Genomic DNA, 20,131 nt, shown 5'->3' with positions numbered 1-20,131 from the left:
GCAGGGGGCACATTTATACATTGGGGGACAGCAGGGGGCGGACGTGGGGGGCTCAGCTGATTCCCTGAAGATTTCATGCTGAAATTGGACGGGAATCGACCTGCAGTATATGGGTAGCTTCGATGAAGAGACAAATTTATATCTAATCAGATTCGATTACAGATAAATGTGTCTCTTTGTCAAGTCTGCCCACAATCTTCTGATGTATGGGCACCTTAATATTTCTGTAAGGAATCTTCAGTGTCAGGCCTCAGAAGAGATGTACTGGGGAAAGGTCTATAGATTAGATTGCAGATTGCCGGTCTCTGAGCCTTCAAATCTGGTTAAAGGACAACTGTAGTGAGCAGAATATGGAGGCTGCCATATTTATTTCCTTTTAAACAATACCAGTTGCCTGGCAGCCCTGGCTGCAGTAGTGTCTGAATCGCACCAGAAACAAGCATGCGGTTAATCTTGTCAGATCTGACAATAATGTCAGCAACACCTGATATGCTGCATGCTTGTTCAGGGTCTATGGCTAAAAGTATTAGAGGCAGAGGATCAGCAGGACAGCCAGGCAACTGGGATTGCTTAAAAGGAACTAAATATGGCTGCCTCCGTATACCTCTCACTACAGTTGTCCATTAAAGTGAACCTGAGGTGAGAGTGATATGGAGGCTGCCATATTTGTTTCCTTTTAAGAAATACCAGTCGCCTGGCTATCCTGCTGATTCTCTGCTGTGAAACAAGTGTTCTGTGGTTTCACACCCTTATGCCACAGATGTCTAAAGGCATTTTAGTACCAAACTACTTCCACCTGCAGCAGATGTCTATAGGCCATTTTGTTTCCCCATATTCCTGTTCCATGGATGCCTAAAAGGCATTTATCACAAAGTTATGACTCAGCCATGGGCATATCAATCACCCCTGTGACCCCCGCCATTGCAGGGGGGGCCCAGAGGCTTTAGGGGGCCCTCTCCCCAACCACAAGTACAGCCAATTAGCAAAGAAACCTCCCCATTTACTCACAAAAACCATGTGCAGGAGCGTGTGTATTTTTTTTCCTGCTTCCAGAGACTGCTTCACAGTCAGCATTTGTCGGCTCCCAATCTCATGGGATTTGGGGACAAAGGGGGCCCCATGCTATCATTTTTGCATGGGGGCCCTATTAAGTCTATCTATGCCCCTGGACTCAGCGCCGACTTTCTACTGTACTCAGTGGCGGCTCCAGGAAATTTTTTTAGGGGGTGCTATGCAGGTGCTGGACCAATTTCCGGGGGAGCTGACGACCTGCGGCGCGCGAAGCGCGCCGCGCCAAAAATGGGTGTGGCCACAACCTGCGGCGCGCAAAGCGCGCCGCGGCGAAAAAATGGGCGTGGTCATGACCGGATGAGGGCGGGGCTAACTGTAATTTAAAGTGAACCCAGGGTGAGAGTGATATGGTGGCTGCCATATTTATTTCCTTTTAAACAATACTAGTTGCCTGGCAGCCCTGCTGATCTATTTGGCTGTAGTAGTGAACTGAATTACACCAGAAACAAGCCATGCAGCTAATCTTGTCAGTTCTGACAATATTGTCAGAAACCCCTGACCTGCTGCATGCTTGTTCAGGGTCTATGGTTGAAAGAATAAGAGGCAGAGGACCAGCACGGCAGCCAGGCAACTGGTATTGCTTAAAGGGAGATAAATATGGCAGCCTCAATATTATTCTCACCTCGGGTTCCCTTTAAAAGTGCAACGCAAAGACAGAGGGCCCAAGTTTTGGTGACCCTTTTCCCAGAAAATTCACATAATTGTGCAGGTTTTCTCAAGAAAATACACGTAATGTGAGCAGATTTTAACAAAAAACACGTCCAATGACCCCAATATGCACAATCGTTATCAGATATGGCCCCAATATGCACAATCGTTATCAGATATGGCCCCAATATGCACAATCGTTATCAGATATGGCCCCAATATGCACAATCGTTATCAGATATAGCCCCAATATGCACAATCGGTAGCAGATATGACCCCAATATGCACAATCGTTAGCAGATATGACCCCAATATGCACAATCGTTATCAGATATGGCCCCAATATGCACAATCGGTAGCAGATATGGCCCCAATATGCACAATCGGTAGCAGATATGGTCCCAATATGCACAATCGGTAGCAGATATGGTCCCAATATGCACAATCGGTAGCAGATATGGTCCCAATATGCACAATCGGTGGCAGATATGGTCCCAATATGCACAATCGGTGGCAGATATGGTCCCAATATGCACAATCGGTGGCAGATATGGTCCCAATATGCACAATCGGTGGCAGATATGGTCCCAATATGCACAATCGGTGGCAGATATGGTCCCAATATGCACAATCGGTGGCAGATATGGTCCCAATATGCACAATCGGTGGCAGATATGGTCCCAATATGCACAATCGGTGGCAGATATGGTCCCAATATGCACAAATCGGTGGCAGATATGGTCCCAATATGCACAATCGGTGGCAGATATGGTCCCAATATGCACAATCGGTGGCAGATATGGTCCCAATATGCACAATCGGTGGCAGATATGGTCCCAATATGCACAATCGGTAGCAGATATGGCCCCAATATGCACAATCGGTAGCAGATATGACCCCAATATGCACAATCGGTAGCAGATATGACCCCAATATGCACAATCGGTAGCAGATATGACCCCAATATGCACAATCGGTAGCAGATATGACCCCAATATGCACAATCGGTAGCAGATATGACCCCAATATGCACAATCGGTAGCAGATATGACCCCAATATGCACAATCGGTAGCAGATATGACCCCAATATGCACAATCGGTAGCAGATATGACCCCAATATGCACAATCGGTAGCAGAAATGACCCCAATATGCACAATCGGTAGCAGAAATGACCCCAATATGCACAATCGGTAGCAGAAATGACCCCAATATGCACAATCGGTAGCAGAAATGACCCCAACATGCACAATCGGTAGCAGATATCGCCCCAATATGCACAATCCGTAGCAGATATGACCCCAATATGCACAATCCGTAGCAGATATGACCCCAATATGCACAATCCGTGGCAGATATGACCCCAATATGCACAATCCGTGGCAGATATGACCCCAATATGCACAATCCGTGGCAGATATGACCCCAATATGCACAATCCGTGGCAGATATGACCCCAATATGCACAATCCGTAGCAGATATGACCCCAATATGCACAATCCGCATCACCTGAAAAAGAAAAGAAAAACCCATTTACTCACCTACAGCCAGAAGACCTTCTTTCCCGACCTCCCGTCCCGAGTCCCGACCTCATTGTGGCGCGCAGCGCCCGCGCGCCCACGATCCTCTTCCTTCCCGACGTCACGACGAGACTTCCTGCCTGCATGCAGAGAGCAGGGCTACGGGAAAATGGCCGCCCGAAGTCTGCAGAACAGGGCTCCGGGCGGCCATCTTACCGTAGCCCTGCCTGCTGCTCCGTGCTGCCGGTGTGTGAACTGACTTGGCGTCTTTTAGACGCCTGAAGTCAGTTCACTCCAGGGGGTGCTTTGGGGGTGCTTGGACAATTCTAGGGGGTGCTCGAGCACCCCCAAGCACCCCCCTGGCGCCGCCACTGACTGTACTTGAAATATGCAAATAATTCTAAGATGCAGAATTATGTAAATGTTACTGCATATTAAAAATAAGCGAGTGGGTAGACGTTTTCCAAATTTTCCACTCCTGATATGTTTATGGTTGCACTGATGCAACCCATTTTTGTGAGTACCAACCTACCTTCATCCTCAGTTAGTAAGCCTTGTCTCAATGATATTACTCCTTGTGAGCTTCCTGATGTTGTTTATTTTTTCTCCAGTCTTCTTTTTTTAGAGTAATTTCTTCAATCTCCCTATTTAAAATATTGATGTTTTATGCTTTTCTTACTCATACAGGTGTTCCCTGATAACATCTAGTGTGCTACGTGTGGACAGCGAGGAGACCTTCATAGTAGATGGACATGGAACAAATATCGATGGCAAAATCAAAATCCAGGACTACCCCACGAGAAAACGAATTCTAGCTGAGGGCCCCATCTCCGCCAACAGCAACAATGGCTTCCTGGGAACAACCAAATACTTGGTGAGTTTTTCAGCCGGCAGACAGACTTTGTCATGGTGATACTGTTGGTCTCTGAGGAAGCAGAATCTCTGTGAAACAACTGTAAAGCCGGTATCTTGTCACTGCCTTGTTTTGAACTGTGCACATTAATGCCACCATTTCATTTGGTTTGGTGCCTTGTCTACCTTCTTTTTTTGTTCGGAGTGTGGGAAATCCCCACAAAAAATGGTGGAGTCCCCCCTCCCGAGCCTCTTTAACCCCTTGTCCCCATGCAGGCTGGGAAAGCCAGAATGCGGAGCTCCGGCCCTGTGGGGCTTTGCACCCTGAGCTATACCAGCCCTCCTGAGCCCTGTATTGTGGTTCAGCGAGTACGCACCAAACGGCAGCTGCAGAGGTACAAGCCTATCCTGCCTGCATTTGGTGCCGACTCTGCGCATCTCTAACTTTGTAAAAAAAAAAAAAAAAAAATTAATGGCCCCCAAAAATAGGTAAAGTTGTCAGGGATCCTTATGCTGCCATATTGTGGCTGTATAGCGATCCCTGGCCAAAGCATTGCCACATTTTCCATGGGGTTTCCAGGGAGTCAGTACACACTGTGTTCTGATCCTCTGGATGGAAACCCCGTCATGAAATTCACTGCTCTTTTTGTTTGATATATGTAAATTTACACTACCAATAGGTTGATATAAATGTGGTTAATCTGTCATTTAACCACATTTCAATGTATACTTTTTTTTCCTATTGTAACCTTAAAATTGATTTTCTCCAAAACTACAAGATTTTTTTCCCCCTTTTGTTTCCACTGTCCTCCTTAACATACCTTGCAAATTTGGAGTTTCTAGCTCATATGGGAGCTTTGATATCAATCACTAAAGACGGCAGCCATTGACTTAAATGTTAAAAATGTGAATACAAAATGACAATGTACAAATAATGTGAAAGTAGCTGTGTAAACATTTTCCTACTTTTCATGTTAAATATCAGAGGCAAAAGCTGTAATTCATTTTGTGTAGATTTTAGCTACGGTATGTTTGGAATGTCTCATTTGCAGAGGTATGAATCTCTGCAGTCTGACATGCTAAGAAGAGTGTAATATTGAAGCAGATTACCTGACAGGCTTTTATTTTCATATATCAGGTTTCATACACACAATTACAGATGTTTATGTTGCACATAAGATACATTTCCTCTACTCTCTGTGAGAGAAAGCTCTGCCTGTCTCTGACTGAGGGTAAAAGGGATTAGATAAAAGTAAACAGAGAGATAAGGATTCAGATGTATACATCAACACTTACCAGCACTTCCCAAACATTTCCTATCTCAATTGAAAAAATGATGTCAATCGATAGTGTCCCTTTAAGTTTGCTGGGAACTGTCCACCGATAAACTGTTTGGGCCATCACTAGTCTAATCTCATGACAACAAGGTTCTTGGGTTCATAGGGTTTTGAATCTCCTGTAGGTTCCATCCAAGGATCTGGAGAAGGACCCAAACAAGAAGCAGTATGTCTATGTCACTGTGGATTCCCCTAACTGCAAAGTGGAGAAAGTAGTTCTGGTCTCCTATCAAAGCGGATATATATTCATACAGACCGATAAACCCATCTATACTCCCGGATCTACAGGTAAACATCACTACTTTAGCAGCCAGTCTAAATCACAACACTTTCGTTTTGATTTCCTAAGATGCTGCCTGAGTGAGGGAGCTTAATTATCAGTGTAACATAACCGGAGTTGTAAAAATAAATGTGTAAGAAAAAAATGTTTATCTCAAACGACAATATCACAGAGAGAAAAAGCAATACAAATGTAAACAAGTACTCATATTATACCACAGGTAACCACTTACCATGGGTGGGACTATTGGCCCCACAACTGCGGGGGGAAGCCCAGGGGCTATGGCCCACTGCTCCTCCCCTTTTATTGAGTAGTGCGGGGAGCAGTGTAATCTTTACCTGCTCCAGCGCTGAGTCTTGTCTCTTCTGTTCTTCCCAGCAGTCACACATTCTATGCTGCCATCCCCTGACTTACTCATAGGGTTCCCTATGTATGAGCACGCGTTGGGCGAGTAAAATGTGTTGGGAGCTATTGTCATGTGTGTACCCTGCCTATTGATTTTTTTAATCAAATCTCTGAGTCAGCAGTGGATGGACATCCACCCAACCAGATGTTTGATGCACATCTGGTTGGGTGGATGTCTTTTGATGCAGTCAGCAGTGGACGGCTGTGCTGATCCATGTTTGATGCACATCTGGTTGGGGTGGATATCTTTTGATGCAGTCAGCAGTGGATGGCTGTGCAGATCCATGTTTGATGCACATCTGCTTGGGGTGGATATCTTTTGATGCAGTCAGCAGTGGATGGGTGTGCAGATCCATGTTTGATGCACATCTGGCAGGCATGGTCGGAATAGCCAATTTCCGATTCCGCGGTAATTCCGCATTCCGCCACTACCGAAATTCCGCTACCGTTTCATTCCGACGGTATTCCTGAGCCTAGCATAAACCATACTACCATTATGATCAATTCAATAGAAAAAGTAGCATGATTAAGGATTGGTACTTTTTGAAAAGCATACTTATATACCATAGCTGGGATTTGAACCCAGGATGCAGTGTGTAGTAGGTATCTGTCTTACCCTCTAGACCATGAACCACACTACATGGTAAAGCTGGCCTAGCATAAACCATACTACCATTATAATCAATTCAATAGAAAAAGTAGCATGATTAAGGATTGGTACTTTTTGAAAAGCATGCTTATATACCATAGCATATCTATTGAATTGATCATAATGGTAGTATGGTACATGCTAGGCCAGCTTTAGCATGTAGAGGTGGGACAAGGGGAGGAGGAGGAGGCCAGGAGGACGAGGAGGCCATGCCTGACATCTGGTTGGGTGAATGACTTTCGATGCTAAGCAGTGTCAGCACCTGTTCAGGCTAAATCCCGGGAGGAATGACATGTAGAAGTTTTGCTTTTTTTTGCTCTCCAATTGTGGAATTTAATAAAGACCTCCTGTACAAATGCTTAAAAAAATAACTTTAACCAAGGATTGAGCATCATCCCAACCAGCAGCTTATACTCCCTTTCTCATGAAAAATCTTTACAGGTCGCAGTGGTGTTTGTAACGCCCATGGCTGAGGGACTGGAGAGCTATGGCAGACATGCTGCCATCCAATTCAGTTATTATAATCAGAATCCGATGACAATCGGTGCCACCAAGTGCATGCCGATCGACAATGCGACCAATTTCGGGCCGAAATTGGTCATGTTAATCGGCCGGACATGCTGCAAGATATAAGGCCGACTTGCTCAATCAGTTGTGCAGTGGTAACGGCAAGCGATATTGGGACGAATGCGACAAAACCCCCGACACTGTCTCCCCTAATGTGCAGTGTGCCCCCTGGTGCCCAGTGCACTAAACATTACTTGTCATGGCCACCACATGTCCTCCGCTGGCTTTTGATGCGGCCCTTAATCCATGCATGCGCCCCACGTTGTTGCCAAGTAACGTGGGCGCATGAATGACGTCACACGCACCTGCATTACTCAGCAACCACATGGGGTGCGTGTATGGGTGTAGGACTCAGCCCTGGAGGCAGCTTTGGACATGTGGAAGCCATGGACAGGTGATGTATAGTGCACTGGGCACTGGGGGGCACCTTGCACTTTAGCGGGTGCAGCGTCGAAATTGATTATGGATCAATTTCACCATGAAATCGATCGGGAATCGGCCTGCTGTGTATGGGCAGCTCTCTCTCTTTAATCAAATTCGATAAGAGCATATATGTCAAACTCCAGCCTGGGGGCCAAATCTGGCCCTCAGAGCCATTCAATTTGGCCCTCAAGTGGTTTCCTCACTTTGCATTATGTTTGACCCACTCTAGACCACCAGGGAAGCTATATTGGAGGTGAAGCCCAAGAACACCAGGGAAGCCATATAAAGGAAGTTTTGGTGGCCACTAGACACCAAGGAACTGTATAGGGGAAGGAGGACCACTAAACACCAGGGAACTGCTGTATAGGAGAGGGAGGAGCATCACTAGACACCAGTTAACTGTATAGTGGAGTTGGGGGGGGTCGCAATTGACACCAGGGAACTGTATAAGGTACAGTTCCCAGACATAAACATTTTTTGCTATGGGGCCCAGTCATTTCTAGCTACGCCCCTGATGGCTACCTATCAACTCGCCTCTAGCATTCATTGCCTAGGCAAACAGATGATAGAGGGTCTCTCCTTTTAACATGCCACTGTCCACAGAACTCAATTAGGAACATTGCCCAGGCTTCCAATGAACAAACACTGAGCCCTGACCTTTGTCTAACTGTTTGTTTGACTATTAATGCTCTGACTGCACAAACAGGACATGGTGCTTAGAATTATTTGCTGATCCTAAGTCCTCATAGATAGCATTATAGAAAATCAGATAAGTAGGCAAGAGGGTGAAGTCTTGTATTTGTTTTCTTAAAGGGATGATTTGCATATTCAGTAGTGGTGCATTGTGGGTAACCACAAATGTTCACTCAGGACTGGTGCACACCAAAACCCGCTAGCAGATCCGCAAAATGCTAGCAGATTTTTAAACGCTTTTTTTTATTTTTATGAGGCGTTTTGCTAGCGTTTTGCGGATTGCTGCTGCGGTTTTCAGTATAGTAGATTTCATATATTGTTACAGTAAAGCTGTTACTGGACAGCTTCTGTAACAAAAACGCCTGCAAAACCGCTCTGAACAGGCGTTTTTCAGAGCGGTTTGCGTTTTTCCTATACTTAACATTGAGGCAGAAACGCATCCGAAATCCAAAAAATGCCTCACCCAGACATTTTTCGTTTCTGCAAAACGCCTGCCGCTCTGGTGTGCACCACCCCATTGAGATACATTGACCAAGCAGATCCGCAGCCGCAAGCGGATATGAAAACGCCCAAAAAGCCGCTCGGTGTGCACCAGCCCTCATAGCTGAATTATTGCAGATTTCCTTCTGTTTTAAGAAGGCAAATTACACCAATTTAAAGTAATTCTTATTTATTTTCAGAAAAACACAGATATACCTCAGTGTTTATTTAAAGAAAAAAAAACATGTAAGGGCTGGTTCACACCGCAAGAGTTTCCTAAGTGGGGAATAGTGGGAGTAAGTCTAAAAAAATATTTTTCAATTAACTTGTAGTTTTTGAGATATTTTGAGTTTAAAAACCATTTTTCCTTTTGCATTTTTAAAATCAAAAACTTCAAGTTCTTTTTGAAAAATTCTTTATTTGTTCTCACTATTCCCCGTAACGTACATAGCAATTTTGGGGATGATAGCATGTATTTGCGTAATTACGCGCAATTACAAATGGATTGTGCAAAATAAATGTCAAAATCGTAATTGTGTATGGCCGTAATTGTGAAAAATTATGTGAAAGTTTGTGTAATCGTAATAAGCAGATTATGATCATCGCTATTAAGTTTGAGAGATTGAAAAATGTCCTGCTACCATATCAGATCGTCTTTGTTTAAATTTGTTTTGTATATTGTTATCTGTCACACTACAGGTCTAAGCAAAAAGGTGCTTCCTTTGAGTCTAATGCTGGGCATACACGGCTCGACGATACCTTATCAATCGAGCCGCTGATGGCTAGATTTGATAATATCCGACGTGTCCGATCACCGCGGGGATCGATTCCGCGCTCGACACCCGCGGGCGGACAATCGCGGCGAATCGAGCGGAAGATAAGAAGCGCCGGTGGGGACAAGCGGGAATCGATTCGGGAGGACGCGGCGGGAGTCGATTCGGCGGCTAATCGGCCGCCGGATCGACCCGTGTATGCCCAGCATAAGACTCCTCGGCCCATATACTTGCATTTGCAATATCAGTAGATGTCATTAGTGGTTCCCCCCTTGTGTGTCAGCTTATGGCTCTATAAACAAATATATATATTTTTAAGAATGTTTTATAATGGTGAGTGATAAATTGAGAATTTTTTACATAAAATTGATATCTATACATTTTTTTTCTTCCTTTTCTATAAGTGAATAATATTGTTATCTGTCCTTATTTTTGTTGACATATTGCCCAGGATACTTGTTGTATACATTATTCCTCTGATTTACGAGTGATAGTCAGAACCCCTTTGTGGGTCTATACTGTACATGGGATAGCCCTATCTGTATTTGTTGCTCTCTCTTTAAGCTTTGTTCACTAATAAAACCTTTTTGAAACTCAAGTATTCAGGGTCCAAAAAAATATTCAGGAGCTTTAATTTGGTATTGTTTACTTTGAATTGCTAACGTTACCGAACCCTGGACTAGAGACATATAGCAAGAGATCATCTGTGAATATTTACGAATTTGTATGCTCATAAAAAAAAGCAAGAAGATACACTACAGTGTCGTAACTACAAATCATGGGGCCCCCCAGGAAAAGTTTGAGGCCCCCAATGTTCACACCCTTTCCCTTGCCTAGCTACCACTGGCGACTCTCATAGTCTGGGGGCCCATCTCACACATACCGCCCAACTTTTGGAATCAGCAAAAAGGGACACTAAGCCCCGCCCTTGCCACACCTCCAACCACGCCCTGAATTTACATGTAATGGCAATAGTATACTGCTGTTTCTGGCGCCTACATTTCCAGATGCTTCTTTTCTATGGCAACTACCTGAGGTGTTGGGTAACCCAGCCCTGGTCTCCCCCATAACACAGTTTTATGCAGTAGATATTCTTATAAAAAAAAAAATTAGGATGTATCTTTTGTATAAGGTGCCCTCATTAAAGAGAGTCTGAAGTGAAACAAAAAACGGCTTTTTACCTTATATTTAACGGGCATGTTTGCCCCAGCTAAAACGCCGCTATCCCGCGGCAGAATGAGGGGTCTTTACCCCTCAAATCCCCCCCTGCAAATCCACGACCAACTTGGTCATAGATTTTGCTGCTCATGGAGGCAGAGCTAATGGCTGTAGCTCTGCTTCCATGCGCGTCTATCAGCAGCGGATCTCCGCCTCTCCCCCGCCCCTCTCAGTGAAGGAAGACGTGCTGAGAGGCAGAGCTGCGGCCATTAGCCCTGCCTCAACAGGAAGCGATCCCCGGACACCACGGAGGGGATTGGGGGGGGGGGGTAAAGACCCCTCGTTCTGCCGCGGGATAGCGGCGTTTTAGCAGGGGCAAACATGCCCCTGTTAAATATAAGGTGAAAAGCTGTTTTTTGTTTCACTTCAGACTCTCTTTAAGCTAATTAAGCCTCAGGTCAGGTGTCATCATAACAGCCTTACCATGCAGCCACTCTACTGATCTCCTGTTTCCTTCATGGCTCAGGATCTTCTCACTCCCCCCCCCCCCCCCAGCCCCTTCCAGCTGAGGCTCGCCTCTTCCCCTTCTCTCCTCCTGATAGAGGCTCCATGCTGAGTGACGCTGATCTTCTCTCCTCTGTCAGATGATATGCACATGCAGGTCTCATCTTCTCCCCCTCCTGGCTGGCTCTCACGTGCAGCAGCAGCACACTATGGGCTTGATTCACTAATCTGTGATAACTCATATCACAGCCGTTTTCGCGCATTTCTGTGTTTGCACGTGATCGCGAATTTTCATGCGCAATCGTGAATTTGCGTGCAAAAACAGCTGCGTTTTCGTGCGAAAATTCGCGATTGTGTGCACAAATTTGCGATCGTGCGAAAACGGCCGTGATATGAGTTATCATGGTTTAGTGATTAAAGCCCTATGTGCGTGGTCTGTGTGTGGGCTGCTTCTCTGCTGACTCGTCTCTGCCTCCTCCTCCCTCAGATATCAGCTACGGCTCTCTCTCTTAGAATTTTCTTCCACACACCCCTCTATATTTACATGAACTGGACTGGCTCATTCATCTTATCCGCTCTGGAGCTCCGCCTCCTCTCTTCCCTGGCCATAAAAAGCAGATTTCTTGTGTATGCGTCCGTTCAGTGATGCTCACAGGTACACTTCTGCTATTGGCCTAAACTCTCCTGTGTGGGCGAGACATTTGACCAGTGCCCCACGATGCCGTGACACCGTAACACCGCCTCCAAAGCGGCAGTGTCACAGGGAAAACGTGACACTTGTGAGGTCTGCTCACAAGGGTCATAAAACAAGTGGGGCCATCATAATCTTCACACCCATAACAAGTGTAGCCACAAAGACACCTGATCTGAACGACTGACACCTTTATCAGAGGGAGTGAAGTTGTAGCTGGGCCTCCTTACAGCTCTGGGCTACTCCCTTCTACTTACACCCCTGAAACACTATTACATATTTTTTGTATTGCATTTGCTAAGAAGTGTTGTATGATAACGTGTTATTTGTGGGGGGTTTTACATCCACACAGTTTTATATGCCAGCTAACATAACACTTATGTTTTACTTTTTCTGACTCAGTTCTCTTCAACATCTTCACCTTGGCACTAGACATGAAGCCTATCGACAAGCAAATCACTATAGAGATTCTGGTAAGAACGTTGTCACTCATCTGCTCCCGATCCCCTGTGCACTGAGCTCTGAATAGTTAATTACTACTCAGCCATCCAATTGCCTAAATTGCTGTCAAAAACTCAAAACACTGTTATGTGTGAAGTGGCTAATGGGCAATTTACAGGGATTGACAAAAGCACGATCAGGCCTGGTTTTACCTCACAGGAGCCTATAGGCACAGGTGTCCTGGCACCTTAGACTTCACCCTCCATAAACCTACAAACCCCTGCTGGACCACACTGGCAAATGTGCTGGCTGTCCCAGCTGTCACTTCTCTCTTACCTCCCTTGCCCATCATAGGTAGCTACAGGTGCCCTTTAGTATAAGGTAGCCAGAAATACCCTCAATATTTAGTAGCTAGAGGCTCACCAAGTAGGTACCGTAGTTAGAGGAACCTCAGTATTAGGTAGCAAGTGGTCAGTGGAATGCCAAGAGAAGGGTCTATGGCTAAAAGTATTAGAGGCAGACACTCTCATCAAGACTCTGCGTAGTGAATGAGGGAGAGAGGCACTCTGGCAGGGGAGAGAGCCGCCTTTCCATTATCAGGCGCCTGTAGGCACGTGCCTACACTGCCTTATTTTAAATCTAGCCCTGAGCTTGATACATGCTGTGAAGGCTGGTTGTTAGTAGAGGTGCACAGCCACACCTTTAGGCATTAGCAAGGAGTACATCTCAAAACAGTCAAGGGCAAAGCACTGGCTATTCTCCGTCAACACTCCCTTACTGAAAACCTTTCCCCCGTAATTCGGGCATAGGTTATTACACCATTTTTATCATAATTCTGTCTCCGGCTGTTGCCGGTGCCCAAATGACACAGTAAGTACTGCTATGTCTAATGATATAATCACCTACAGCGGCACCCAAATCGGCTGCACAGTGCCCAAATTAGCTGACTCACTAGCATGGGCTTTACATGGGATTTCAATGCAAGTCTAATATTATTGTTCAGCATCTGAGCTGTGAGGTTGAATTTGAATGTGCCGTATAAAAATGGTGTTTGTTGTTTATTGTATTTATAAAGAGCCAATGTATTACACAGCGCTGGACAATAAATACATACACAGAGGATGGCAGATGTAACGTAACAAGGTTATACAACATAAGAAAAAGTTATACAAGTCAAACGGGGTACAAGATATATAATCATGTGTTTTTGGGCTGGTTAGTTAGGCCCAGTAATACAAGTATGAGGCGGTCATAGGAAGGGAGCACACGATCATGTAAACTACACTAGGGAAGGGAGGACCCGGCCATAGGCTTAGAATCTAAGGGAAGGGGGGGGGGGGGATGGACACACTAGGTAGGGCTATGGAATAAATATTAGGTAGGGGGTGGGTAGGTCATCTTAACGAGGTGGGTTTTGAGGGCTTGCTTGAATGTGTGAAAAGAGGAGGCAAGTCTGATGAGTGGTGGAAGGGTTGGGGCAGCTCTTGAGAAATCCTGCAGGCGCGCATGGAGGTGGGAAATGTGTGTGGCAGTTAGGCGAAGGTCATTGGAGGACCAGAGGTAGTCGGCCTGCCATAGAAATAGATAGGATCCACAGAGTTCCTACAACCCATGGGTTACAAGTGAATTTTCCCAGAGATGTTTAATGCCAGGTGCATTTCTTCACTTTAAAAGAAGACATATTGCGAGCTGCAAGAGCCAAAAAAAGACATAGACTTTGATGGCACCAATATAATCATCATGGCAGATCTCTCCCATCCTTCCCTCTGGTGCAACTTCTCCAGGAGAGGAATATAAAATACCGCTAGGGTTGGCCCTTTCACCTCCCTGTGCAGCATGAAGGTAAAACTGCCATGTGCAGTTTTTGAAAAGTTATAGTTATTGAATTTTTGGTCTTTTGTATTTAAGAATTTTAATTGAATTATAATGTTTTATAATCTTTTTTGATGCATGTGGTTTTAGGGTTTGGCATCAGGAAAGGGGGTTTTAGGGTTAGGCATCAGGGAGGGGAGGGGGTTAGGGCTAGGTATAGTTATTGAATTTTTGGTCTTTTGTATTTAAGAATTTGAATTGAATTATAATGTATTATAATCTTTTTTGATGCATGTGTTTTTTGGTTTTGGCATCAGGAAGAAGGGTTTTAGGGTTAGGCATCAGGGAGGGGAGGGGGTTAGGGTTAGGTATAGTTATTGAATTTTTGGTCTTTTGTATTTAAGAATTTGAATTGAATTATAATGTATTATAATCTTTTTTGATGCATGTGGTTTTAGGTTTTGGCATCAGGAAGAAGGGTTTTAGGGTTAGGCATCAGGAAGGTGGATTAAATGGTTAGGCATCAGGAAGGGGAGTTTTAGGGTTAGGCATCAGGATAGGAAGGGAGACTTTAGGGTTAGACACAGGAAGAAGAGCTTTAGGGTTAGGTATCAAGAAGGGGCTTTAAAAGGTTAGGCAAAAGGCATCAAGAAGGGGAGTTTTAGGGTTAGGCATCTAGAAAGGGGGTTAGGTTTAGGCATTAGGTAGGGAGGTTTTAGGGTTAGACACGGGAAGAAGGGTTTTTAGGGTTAAGCATCAAGAAGGGGGTTATGCTTAGGCATCAGGAAGGGGGGTTTAGGGTCAGACATCGCAGAGGGGAGGGTTCTGTGTGGAAGTAGGGTTAGGTTTAGTTGTAGTAAAATATTGCTAAACTATAACTATGTTTTACTATCGTCATTACCACTGTAAATATTTTTTCATTTTCATCTGGCGCCCAATCCACAACAGTGTTTATCATTTAGACTTATGTCGACTTTACCCGTCACCCATTATTCCTCGTGCCCGTACTTCATGCACGCGGAATGGTTAAAGATTGATCATGTTTGTTAGGATAGTCTTATGTTTATCATCTCCGTCTTCTCTTTTGAATATTTACTCAGTATAAGGAGGCGCCAGAAGAATAAAAAGTCAAATTAAAATGATAAAATTGTAGGTGGCAAAATTTTACAATTTTAACAATTTTATCATTTTAATTTGACTTTTTATTCTTCTGGCGCCTCCTTATACTGAGTACATATTGATCCACCTGGTGGATGGGTGTTGACACCCCTCTTTTTTCTTCTACGGAGAGCGACTTCTTTAACCTGAGCGAGGACAGGTCTAATTTCCTCGTTTGCGATTGAAGTGGTTGCCCCTATCGGCAACCCATACTTGTGAGTATAAACCCTTTTACTTACAATTGTGCCATCCATAGAAACAATAATACACTATTGGTGGCTCTCGATCTCCTTTTTTCTTCTCTTGTTACATCTCTTTTGAATATTGTTCAGTATGCCATCACCTAGCGAAATATGAGATAATTGTATGGTTGATGCATTTAGGCTTGTGTCTAATGCCACAGATTTGCTTACACGCTATATTGCTTACTGCTCTATTTTTTTATTTTGATTTTTTTTTTATATCTTTTCTTTTTCAATAAAACTGCTGTTTAAATGGAAAATGGACAGAACTGGTGGAAAGGCTGCTACACTCACATTTTTAGCACATATGGGAGCCAGGAAGTTGAGGCCAAATCTCCAGAAAGTCCAAGAAAATCCCGCTGCACCAAATGATGGGATGTAATCAAAAGACCTTTATTTATAATCCAGCATCAAAGTTGCAAACAAAAACTCACGCGTATCAGAGCAACGGCTTCTTAACCATAGCTTACAAAAAACAGACATTGCACAGGTTGTATAGGTGAAGAGAACACGCCCACAGGTGTCAACTCAGTTCTTAAAGAGACACACAACGTAAAAAAGGTGTGAACCAATACAATACACCTTATATATAAAAGACATACACAGTGAATGTTGCATAAAAACACAGCACCAATCATCACATGCTAACAATCATATACTGTATAAATCGGAGAAGGTAGAGAAGAGAAGCCAGGAAGGGGGGGGGGGGGGGGAGGAGGAGGAGGGAGGTAAGGGAAAAAGGGGGGGGGAGGAGGAATGCTAGAAAGTGCATATACCATATGATGATACATAGAAACATCCATATGCACATATGAATATGTGCATATAAACTGTTCCATACTAGATAGTAACTGAATAGGGCCAAGTTGGAACCTAACTTGAACTGTTATAACTATTATGTTCCATTATTTATCATTAAACATTATATATTGTATTTAGATCGAATTAGATCTAATCTAGTATACAAGCAGATCCCCTTGAGGGCCCTTTTCCACTAGCGCGTTTGCGCTGGCTGAATCGCAAAGTCGCAAACCGCTAGCGATTTTACAATCGCTACGGTTTGCGTTTTAACATAGGAATCACGGTAGGTCATTTCCACTGCCGCGATTCGTTTTTTACAGGAACGCAAATGCGCGGCGGAGCGATATTTGCCGCGATTTTGCTATGCAGTGCATAGCATAGCAAAATCGCGGCCGCAAACGTCGGGAAATCGCCGGTAATTTTTTAGCTTTGCGATTCAGCAATCGCTAGCATTCAGCGTGAACGCTAGCGACTGCTAGTGGAAAAGGGCCCTTAGCGTATATAGGAAACCCCCCCTCCCCACACACACACTTCCCCAACCGGGAGGCAGTTGGGGAATCTTACCTTTCTGCTTGTAGGTGGGGACAGAAGATGGCCAGGAGTCAGGATTGACAAGCATGTCTCTCTGTGATTAGTGCGCAGCGCAGACATCGCCTGTGAGCGAGGGGTGGGGCTACTGGCACGCACGGCTCACATAGACTCAGCAAGAGGCAGCAGCAGGTTCCTGCAGTCTTCGCCCCCATAACCCCCTGCGGCACCAGGGGGTGAAGTGACCCGGAGCCCGCAGCCACAGCCAGGGCCAGTTGAATGCACATCACGTGCGCCCCCCCCTGGAAGCCGGCGCCCTGAGCGCCACTCTGGTCGCTCAGGTCAAAGGCCGGCCATGTGTCTATGGAGGCCTCCTTTTCATACAGGCAGCTCAGGCACCCTTTTCAATGGATCCCCTTGACATACATATTAAAAAAAAAGTTCAGTCCCTAAGGTAACTATTTATGTTTTTTTAATTGTATTTTTTTTATAAAGCAACATTTGTATCTGTGTAATTATGGGATAGTGTGGGAGCCTGGGAGGTAAGGTGTTAATTTTAAATGTAAGTGGGGGTCTTTTTAACAAAATAAATGTATGTAGGTGTAATTTTACTATTTGGCCACAAGATGTCCTCGCATTTTTTCCTGTAAGCGTAATATAAGTGTGCGAACAGGAAGTAATGCGTGGAAATGTTACTTTGGTTGTTACAATGACCACTGCAACTCATTGTTGCTGCCAATCATTGACACAGGGACTGTGTTTCTGTGGGATGAAAAATATTTGGTGAAGTGAAGAATGATTTTAGCTCCTGATGTGAACTCAAACTTCCTTTCCATGAGTTATCTAAAAATTGAGGAAATTCTGCCTTTGATGTCCTGTGTATTCAAACATGTATTTATTTAATCATTTTCTTCTCTCACCAGGCTCCAGACAATGTCAGTGTCAGGAGGGACATCCGTTACGGTAGAATCTTCTCCAGTTACAAATTGTCTGATCTTGCAAGGTAACGCCCCTTTATGACACCAGTAAATGATACACACAGCGGCAGAGAAGATTGCCAGTGTTTGAATTTGTAATGTTTGAATTTGTTTTCCCGCAGAGTAGGGATGAGTGAGAATATAACGTGTGATGTCACCACTAATTGGGCCTTTCTCGCTTACCAAAGGTCCCCACAAGAAATGGCCATCGATTCACCATGTGGTCACTTTCTCACCGAAAGATCACAGTCAAAACTTGGGGGCAGTACGTGCCAAAAAATTTGGTGGGAAATGTAGAATGGGCGTGTAAGTCAGTAATTTTCTCCCAGGATGCACAACAAGCCCCAGCAGCCAATGCAAAGAGATCCACTATAGGCAGATATAAAGGGGGGGAGGAGGGAGTTTTTTTTTTTTTTTTTCAATCCATCTTGTTTTGTCTGTGTGATTGGAGCTATATGTTTCAATATTGTTGGGAATGAGCCCCAGGTAAAAGGAACTCTTATTGATGTAGCGATCATCACTTGAGCACACCACTATGCTCAGAGTAGTACCAGATTTCTGTATAGGAGGATCGGTTTGAATAAAGTGAAGCCACAAACCAGCGATCTGTTTCCAAAATTTTAGTTTCAGACTTTATTGTATTCACAAAAATCTTTTTTCTTCAAAGAGGTAGAGAGTCCTTTGTAAAACAGCAGAGAAATTTGTGGTACAGACATAAAAAAAATCAATACAAAAAGGCAGATCATAGACACTGTGTGCTTTGTTTGGTGAAAAAAGTATTTTTAGTTCAGGCGACGACACTGGTCCGTTTCGGGTTATTGACCCACCGTCAGGCCCCCACAAAGCATAGAGAATATCTTAACCAGAGAATATGTATAGTCATAAAAGACCAAAAATAAATTTGATTAATAAAGGGGTATCTATTCCAACCAGACACAACCCGGCACCTGACTGATGGCTGGCGTGGGGAGACTCAGCTGCAAAAACAGTGTGCACATGTGTAGACTTATCTAAACTTTGGATAAGATTTATAGACCAGACACTTCTTATGCTGGGAATACACGGTTCGTTTTTGAGCTATTTAGATGGCTCGATAGATAATTTCTGACATGTCCGATTTCCCTTTCGATCGTTACGCCGCTCGATTTCTCATAGAGGTGAATAGAAAAATAAGAGAATCGACTGCAGAACTGAGTGGCAAAAATGATCGAACGCAGAATCGAATGGCAGAAACGAACCGTGTATTCCCAGCATAATAGTTCATTTTTCATCTCGGTTCCGCTTTAAGTAGAAATGAGTGCACAAATTGGTTAGACGCTGTACTATTGTACTACTGTAGGGTCACATTGTCCCTTAAAGTGGATCCGAGGTGAACTTTTACTCATTGCATAATTGTGTTCCTTTCATATAGTTTATAGGGCATTCCTCAAGTTAAATACTTTGTTGTTTTTGTTTTAATACTCTAATTCCCTATAAACTAAATAAACCACGCTCACAGGTTTTCAGAGAGCCTTGGCAGTAGCAAGGGCTCATGGGAGCTCAGTCTGGGCAGGAGGAGGAGGAGGTGTTACTAGCCATTGATTTCAGAGGCAGAGGGGAGGAGGGAGGAGGGGGGATTAGGTTTTTTTCACAGGCTTAGCGATCAAGATACGGATAAACTTACCTCTGTGTAATGTTTACAAACAACATGGCCGCTGTCATTGTATCACAGGAAGAAATAATCATTTTCTATTAAAGCTGTTTGCAGCTATATTTGCTGTGTAAATTATTTAAACTTTAGATAAGAGATATAGACAAGTTACTTGTTATAGTTAGTTTTTCATCTCGGATCCGCTTTAACTTGTATTTTACTACCAACACTGATAACTGTCATTCCTAGGAGTTATTGTATACTGTTTTAGGATATGTTCACATTATAAATCACCTGTGCTATCGCAAGCGCTGACAATTTATTGAGAGTTTTTTGTCAGCGCTTTTCCCAGCGCTTTGCGCTTACAAAGGCGCTTTTCTAACCGCTTTTGCAGAGCGATTCATGTTTTCACTTTCTGACGTTCACCCGGAAGTGAATAAATACAATGTATTTATTCATAGAAGCACTCGTGAAATCGCTATACAAAGCG

The 20,131-nt window shown here is 44.1% G+C and overlaps 2 protein-coding genes across 2 annotated transcripts in view; one reads left to right on the top strand and one right to left on the bottom strand.

Moving 5' to 3' along the window:
• The window catches only part of LOC137562619 (zinc finger protein 782-like), a 62,234-nt gene extending 58,886 nt beyond the window's left edge, over window positions 1-3,348 (bottom strand). The window contains exon 1 of the mRNA XM_068274132.1: window positions 3,262-3,348. The gene's annotated coding sequence lies outside the window, so the exon portion shown is untranslated. The remainder of the gene's footprint in view (window positions 1-3,261) is intronic.
• LOC137562618 (A.superbus venom factor 1-like) overlaps window positions 1-20,131 on the top strand; it is a 231,262-nt gene that overhangs the window by 663 nt on the left and 210,468 nt on the right. The window contains exons 2-5 of the mRNA XM_068274131.1: window positions 3,928-4,114; window positions 5,555-5,717; window positions 12,455-12,525; window positions 17,958-18,037. Of these exons, the coding sequence (XP_068130232.1) occupies window positions 3,928-4,114; window positions 5,555-5,717; window positions 12,455-12,525; window positions 17,958-18,037 (501 nt within the window). The remainder of the gene's footprint in view (window positions 1-3,927; window positions 4,115-5,554; window positions 5,718-12,454; window positions 12,526-17,957; window positions 18,038-20,131) is intronic.

This window comes from Hyperolius riggenbachi, chromosome 3 (genome assembly GCF_040937935.1).
Source record: "Hyperolius riggenbachi isolate aHypRig1 chromosome 3, aHypRig1.pri, whole genome shotgun sequence".
NCBI lineage: Eukaryota > Metazoa > Chordata > Amphibia > Anura > Hyperoliidae > Hyperolius > Hyperolius riggenbachi.
The sequence above is the reverse complement of the archived record's forward strand: the minus strand, read 5'-3'. Positions and strand labels throughout refer to the sequence as shown.